Source organism: Diabrotica virgifera, chromosome 6 (genome assembly GCF_917563875.1).
Source record: "Diabrotica virgifera virgifera chromosome 6, PGI_DIABVI_V3a".
Lineage (NCBI taxonomy): Eukaryota > Metazoa > Arthropoda > Insecta > Coleoptera > Chrysomelidae > Diabrotica > Diabrotica virgifera.
Genome location: NC_065448.1, coordinates 97,652,081 through 97,660,338, shown reverse-complemented (window position 1 = coordinate 97,660,338; position 8,258 = coordinate 97,652,081). Strand labels below are relative to the sequence as shown.

The following is an 8,258-nucleotide window of genomic DNA, read 5'->3' as shown; positions in this document are numbered from 1 at the left end:
AAGCATTACAAACCGGTCAAATCACATAAATCGTATCAATTATACCTAAATAAATTTAATTTTAAGTGGGAAGCTATTCATTTCATTAGGATTGTAACGACGAGGGTTTAATTTTTACATTTCAAAAAGAAAAAAGCAGACAGCGACTTTATTTTCGTCATAAGTCAGTCAGTTCTTATGCAAAAAACTTTTGTCAGAGCTTATTTGAAAGGTATTTTAATTTTTTTTTTTTTTTTTTTTTTTTTTTATTGACGTCCCAATGTATTACAATCTGCCGTTTTTTACAAAGTAATAAGCATTAAATAATATTTATGTCGGCTAAACTATTGACATGTGGCGAACATACCCATTAATATGCCGCTCTTAATGTTAGTCTACTAAACTATTATTGGTTCTGGGAAAACATAAATAAGTACTACACTTTTTTTTTAGCTCACACTAAATCACTGGTCACTTTACGTTTTAACCTGCGCACTGCACACATCTGCATCAAGTTCCTTGCTAGGTGGTTTGGGTGTTCCCGCAATCGGTCCTTGTATTTTTTTATTCGATATGTAATTTGTATTTTAATGGACTTTAAAAGATGTCTCTTAAGTTTTCCCAATAAATTGCACCACATTCGAGTTATTTGAGATTAAAGGTTCTCCATTTCGATGTTCTTCGAAAATAACCATCCTTTAAAGAGCAATAACTCAGTCGTTATTTGGGTTTACATAGGTCTTTCAGACGCGAATCTCTTTGTTTTTTTATTAGCTACAATTCTATTCTTAATGATTTTTTTTATAAAATTAATTTTTTAAGTTATTCATGAAAAACGGTTATAAAATGTGAGTTTTTTCAATGAAAAATGCATAGTTTCAATCGCAAATAACTTGGAAAGTGTCAATGTAAAATAAATAAATATAATTATTTTAATGCGAGAATTCACGAATATGAAGAGTACGATACCATGTTCTAGGCTAGGATACCATCCTATGGTCTCCGTAGTGAACGCACCCTTTAGTGGCTTTGAGCTTGGGGTAGTGCCTACAGGACCGTATTGGTACGTAATTAAAAAATTACACACACAAGGTTAAACAAAATAAAAGGAATAATAATGAAAACTTATAATGTTAATTACTAATTAAATATAAAGAAAAATATATGTGGAGGGACGGAACAATGTTTAATAAAATGACTGTGCTCGATATCTGCCTTTTATTTGTAAAATTCATAGATTCTCGCGTTCAGCTGTATCTTATTGCATTTTCTATCGAATTTGCTTGTGTTCAAATACATTATCCATCTTTATTATTTTGAGAAGTAATTAGTCCCACCAACATTTATAAAAAGCGCAAAATTCTGAATATTTCCCGAACCCTTCTAATTATTTTTGCTGCTGTATAGGGTGTCAGTAGTTTTATTGGCCCTCCAAAAACAATTAAGCACACACTTCGAATGCCATTTGGGTTGAAGGTCGTTATGTGCAGCTGTTACGATACGACCACGCTTACACACTATTTGTGGACTCTTCACTGACCAGCAAGCACGTTTAACTGTTGATCCAAGGCAAGACATTTACCCATTAGAAGTTAGGGTTTAGATGTCTGGAAACATATAAAATTTTATTAGATAGTTTACCATATTACATTGATGATACACTATGTATGTGAAAAATAAAACATTTAATATACATATTAATCAGAGTAACACTAAGATTTATTAAAAAAAAACATTTACATACCACGAGCGTCCTTTCTCTCGCGTCTGTAGGCAAGGTAGCGCAAGTACCTACTAGAGTGGAGAGAGTGAGTTAGCGGTGTCATGGAAGCTAGGACAAATAATCCCCGGACAAATAATCCCGGACAAAAAATCCCCACAAACTATCCCCGGACAAAAAATCCCCACAAAAAATCCCGGATAAATAATCCCCACAAATTTTTTTGGACAAAATATCCCCACAATAATCCCGGACAAAAATCCCCAAGAAATATTTGCTGCCGAATATTTCTCTAAAATTTTCCCGAAATTTTACCAAATTTCGAATTCCAATTCCATGCTGAAAACTTCAAATTTTACATGACAAAGGAGTGTGAGTTTTTCATAAATCGTGGAAGATATGGGGAATGAGCTAAGGCCCCGTGCTCATGACAGACGCTTGATAAGGTGCGTTTTGATAACGCGCTATTGCAACGACATACATTTTACTTGAGACTGTTCACATGCCAACGCGCGTTTTAATGACCTAAAACGCGCGTTAGCATGTGAACGATCTTAAATAAAATGTATGTAGTTGTAATCGAGCGCTATCAAAACGCGCGTTATCAAGCGTCTGTCAAGAGAACGGGCCTTAGCTCATTCCCCACATCTTCCACAATTTTTGAAAAAAACTCACTCTTTTGTCATGTAAATTTGGAAGTTTTGAGCATGGAATTGGAATTCGAAATTTGGTAAAATTTCGGGAAAACTTTTAGAGAACTATTCGGCAGCAAATATTTCTTGGGGATATTTTGTCCGGGATTTTTTGTGGGGATATTTTGTCCAAAAAAATTTGTGGGGATTATTTGTCCGGGATTATTAAATAATTTTGTCCGGGAAGTTTTTGTCCAGGGATAATTTGTGGGGATTTTTTGTCCGGGATTATTTTTCCGGACCCCGTGTCATGTGGTATCTTCTTCTACAGGTGCCTATCTTCTTGTGGTGTCAGCGACCACATTGATTCGTCTTTTCTATTCACAGCATTTTCCTAATATTGGCCATCCATTTCCTAAGACTGGCCAGCCAGGACATACGTCTCCGTCCAGGGCCTCTCTTGCCATCAATATTGTCTTGTAGAATCAGTTGTAGATGTCGGTATTTATTATTACGCATAATATGGCCGAAGTAAGTCAGTTTTCTGTTATGTGAACATAGTAGTCGTCCATCAGCCCTGATTTGTCCATTGTTGAACATAGGCATCCTCCAGATATTTCCATCTTATTCTGTTCTGCGCCTCTGCTATCCAATTGGTCACAATTAATATTTTGAGGTCGTCGGTCCATCGCGTTGTGGGTCTTCCTCGGCTTCGCTTGTCTGCCCGTGGTCTCCACTTAAGTAATTTTTTGTCCATCTGTCGTCTTCCATTCTTGCAACATGTCCCGCCCATCACCATTTTTGCCTTGTAATACGTTCGTTGATATCTTCCAATCCGGTTTGTCTACGTACTTATAGAATGGACGGATATATTAGAGAAGGAGATCAGCGTCTTTGGACTATAGACAATGGATTTTAACCTTTAACTACACGCGCTGGCGTATTTTGTACGCCAGATATAAGAAATCTACTGCAAATATATTTAAAAATTTAATTTTTGACCTTGTTTATCTCTCTAACCTATCACTGCAATGTGCTTTACAATTTGGTTTTAGTTTCGTTATAATCGGCGTTCTGGGAAGATCGTAATTTACAGTTTATTATTTGTTGTTTCTGGTGGTGGACAATATACAACACGATTATATTAATATAAGTCGTAATATAAACAATATTTCAATTGTTTTTTAGTCATTATGACACAAAATATATTTTTCTTTATAAACAATACATTTTCTCCTGTAAAAAATTACATTTCAAAAAATTTTTTATTAGTAATTTTATTTATCATGGAATCCAGTTATTAAACATGATTCCAGTTATAAATCCCAATTGGCTTACTGGGAAGGAACTCCAAGTATTCACTGATGCCGAATAAGGTTTATAACAAACAACTAAGTGTATTTTTTCAAAAAAAAAAAAACAAATCCGCTGTTTTTAAGTGTATTTTCTTATGGCGTATAAAGTACGCCACGCGTGTAGTTATGTTATAACTTGATGCGCGGGTAGTTAAAGGTTAAGAAGACCAAATCTCGGTGCTCCCGATTTCTTCGGTTTAGAAGGGAGTTTATAACTTAGAAAGTTTATAAATTTATAACTTAAAAAAAAACTTTATAACCAAATTTCTTTATAACTTAGAAGGGACTTGATAGTACCAAAAATATTTTAAATTGTTTATTTAAATTTGTTTGTTATACGTAATTAAGAGATTATGGCAAATTGTTATTGTAAAAATAGATTTAATAGTTGAGTAAAAAATGTAAAAATATAAAAAAAAAAAATCTGTAATCCCATCAGGAAAAAACGACCTGGATTAGTCACTAGAGGCCAGGTCATATGTATAAATAATAAATAAATAAAAAAAAAATAAAAAGATTTCTTCGGTTCATTGATTTTTTTATTTCTTGTCTATATGTCGAATTTAAATTTTTTATTTTATTGGACTTCTTGAGTTCTATATTGGACTTCTATAACCAACAATATTTATTTCTTCTACAATCGATACATATGCTGCATCACGTTTTTGTTTATTTTTATACTCCAAAGATTTGAAATTTCATAAGCACGGGTGTGACTTATACAACTGAACTAAACTGTATTGGCCGATCTAAGTTCCATTTGTTAGCTATTTTTGAGAATCACAAATCACATTGACCAACTCAAGTCGTCCCCTCTGATGAAGTTGTAATGTGCACAATTACAGTTATTACACAGCGAGTGTTGTTTACACATACCGAGTGGATTGGCGAGTATACGATTGAAGGGTGGGAGGTCGAAGACTCGGCCTAGTAAATAGAACAAGATCCGAGTGACTGTCTCGCCATATGACTGGGTCGAGTGCTCGGCCAAGTATTCGTTAGTACACTGCGCGTCATAGAAAACGGGCACCCTAAAAAATGGGTCATTTTTGACGTCGCGTATCTCCTAAACCTGTTGTCCGATTTAAGTGATTTTTTGAATATGTTATAGCCTTATTCTTTGTCAATATCCCTGTAATGATATATTTGCTGAACAGGTAAATTTTCATTGTATACCGGGTGGACGAATCAAATTGTGTTTTTTTCTCAAAGTTCGCTACACCCTGTGGAATATTCTAGCATTTATTAAATACTGAAATTAAATCCCAACTATAGCGTCAGATTTGCTTAACATTATGTTTTTTTATTCATTCTCTTATGTTGGATAATACAAAAGTTATGTACTTTAGCAACTAGTCATGTTCTTCATCAGTATAGGTTGTTTGTAAATAAGTGCGACAAACTTTATGGGGCAATTCTGCATGAAAAAATAATGACCGTTTGCTTTATAAACTTATGTCCGCAAATGCTTCGTTTACGAGATACGGGATGTTGAATTTTTTTTTACAAACTGACGATTTATTTTATTGCCCTAAAACCGGTTGAGATATGCAAATTAAATTTGGTAGGTTTTAAAAAAATAGTTATTGCGAATTTTTTGACTTGCAATAAAAATTTTATATTCACTATTGGTTTGCATATGTATAGTGTATTGGGTAATATGACCGATCATATTACCCGTATGCACACCAATGGTGAATATAAAATCCTTAATTGTATGTCAAAAAATGTGCAATAACTACGTCTTAAAACCCACCAAATTTCATTTGCATATCTCGATCGGTTTTAAAGCAGTAAATAAATCGTCAGTTTGTAAGAAAAATTCAACATCCCGTATCTCGGATACGGGAGCAAACTGTCATTATTTTTTAATGCAGAATTACCCCTTAAAGTTTGTCGCACTTGTTTAGAAACACCCTGTACTGAAAAAGAACATGGCTAGTTGTTAAAGTACCTAACTTTTGTATTATCCAACATAAGCGAATGAAAAAAAAAACAGAATGTTGAGAAAACCTGAGGCTATAGTTGGGTTTTAATTTCAGTATTTTATAGATCTTTGAGAAAAAAACACAGTTTGATTCGTACACCCGGTATACAATGAAAATTTACCTTTTTAGCAAAAATATTATTACAGGGATATTGACAAAGAATATGGCTATAACATATGCAAAAAATCACTTAATCGGACAACAGGTTTAGGAGATACGCGACGTCAAAAATTACCCATTTTTTAGGGTGCCCGTTTTCTATGACGCGCAGTGTATATTTATACCAAACGAGCACTCGGCCGAGAACACTGTCTCGCTACAATACTCGTTACGTGTAATCAAGGTTTAACGTGATGGTAGTAGGTGCCTAGCGGCATCTGCTAAATAAAACTCAAAGTTTTCATCCTAATAAGTTAGTTAATTAGTTATTGGACCATTTTCCTGGTAACACCTCCATGGCTTCTAAAAATTGCAAGCCAGATGGATGCTGAAGCGAAGAAGACAAGAGGGAATTCTAAAATGTGCAATTCACGAACCCGTCTGTTAAGCGTGGTAAATTCCAACGGAAAATGGACCTATGTTACTCAAAGAAGTAATACTAATATAAAATAAAAATGTATACCATTTTTATTCAGTTGCAATGCGAAGCCAAAACTGTCTTAATTTTCACTTAACGCTGAACAGATGGGATCGTGAATTGCAAATTTTAGAATTCTCTCTTGTCTTCTTCGCTTCAGCATCCATCTGGCTTGCAATTTTTAGAAGTCATGGAGGTGTTACCAGGAAAATGGGCCAATAAGTTTTCAATTAAATATCTTTTAAAAATATTTTTATTAGGATGAAAACTTTGACTTATATATTATAAGTTTAAAGTAGATTGTTTAAAATGATAGTTTAAAATGATATTGCCAGTTGCATTCCTGAGGCGACTTTATTGGAAGATAGTTCATTCGATTACATGAAATCAACTTTAACTTAAGAATATGAGTCAGAAATATCATAGCATGTGATTTGTCTTTAAAAAGACAACGACATGTAATGGTTACAGTACAATTCTCTTGTTACTGATCCCATAGTAAATCACGAGCAAAAAACGTTAAAATATTGTTTTGTATTTTGATAAAGATTTCCAAACTTAAATTGTGGCTTATTCCCAACTACAATAGTAAATTGCATAATGATGCTACAAGAAAATAGCTTCGGAACAATAAAAAGTTACCTTCAAATATCTAACTACTATCAAATAGTTATCTACAAATAAATTTGTAGATATTAGTTTTGTTGTGTATTATGAGTATATGAGTTGTACATATTAATAAATGAAGCACATTTTACATGGACCCTGTAAATAATTTTACACCCGATGTATTATTTACGAGCACTTTTAAATATTAATAAACAAACTACTCGCATTCAACGCACTCGATTACCCTTTTGCGTAATTATCTTTATCACTGAACGAAGGTTAAAAATTTATCTCCAATTCTTAAGCTGTCAGAAGTGGCCTTATTTTCTCATTCAAGTGTGTTTAACTCGTTGCGAATGAAATCAACTCAGAATGCAGCACTGATTACATTGCAGATCACGCGGTCAAAACATTCTTCTGCAAGGACATCCAGTGAATGAACCGGAAATGAGCATCTATCAATCGGAACATTGTTAATATCAACGTGGTTTGAATTTTAAATGAACTAGTTACTCAGTTTTTTTATGTTTTTGTTTTGGTTGCTACTTATGTATAAGTTCGTGAAGACTAAGTGGATGACATCAAGTGAGTAATCAGATTGTTTATTTCAGATAAAGGTATATGGGGGGCGCGCTGCAAGGGTGGCGTCATACCATCGATTTTTCTAAGGGCTTCAACCTCTGCTGTTTCTATCGTTGTTTTTGTTCTCTCTGCATCAGGTCATGTTTCTACTGCGTATGTCATTATTGGTCTCATGACTGTTTTGTAAATTCTGCCTTTTATTTTTTTATTTCTGATCAATCTTCAACTTCTATTTCGAGGTTTCCGTAGCTAGACACTGTGATTCCTAGATATTTAAACTCAATCACTTGTTCTATTATCTTACCCTCCAGCTCTAATTTACATCATAGTAGATTTACTGTTATAACCAAGCGTTTTGTCTTTTTGGGGAAATTAACATGTTAAATTTTCTGGCGGTTATATTAAATTGCTGCAGCATACGTTTTAAATCGTCTTACTTGAAGAGACATTAAGCTAAGGCTACGGCGCCACGGGCGACAAATTTACGCTAGTAGTAGCCGTAAATAGGGGTCGCCAACTTCTTGAAAATTTCAAGATCTTGTCTTGATTTCAAGACAAGATCAAGACAAGACAAGAAATTGTAGATCAATACCAAGATTTCTTGTCAAGAAAACAAGAAATCTTGAAACATCTTGACTAATAATGAAGAATCTAAAACGTATTTCTTTGTGAAAAAGATAACATTATTTTAACATAACATATTTTAATTTAATAAACACTTTTTTTGCTAAAAAGATTTACAAGCGATCCGCAGGTACATATGTTGCTGGCGTTCCGAGAAAATCCTTTGTCATTTTCGATAATGACGGGTAGATA

General features: G+C 33.8%; 1 protein-coding gene across 2 annotated transcripts in view; it reads left to right on the top strand.

Moving 5' to 3' along the window:
• The first annotated feature begins 7,225 nt into the window (after positions 1 to 7,225).
• The window catches only part of LOC114328237 (cyclin-dependent kinase 14), a 782,326-nt gene continuing 781,293 nt past the window's right edge, over positions 7,226 to 8,258 (top strand). For both annotated transcript variants that reach the window (XM_028277027.2, XM_028277024.2), the window contains exon 1: positions 7,226 to 7,445. In XM_028277027.2, the coding sequence (XP_028132828.2) occupies positions 7,385 to 7,445 (61 nt within the window). In that variant the 5' untranslated portion in view covers positions 7,226 to 7,384. The remainder of the gene's footprint in view (positions 7,446 to 8,258) is intronic.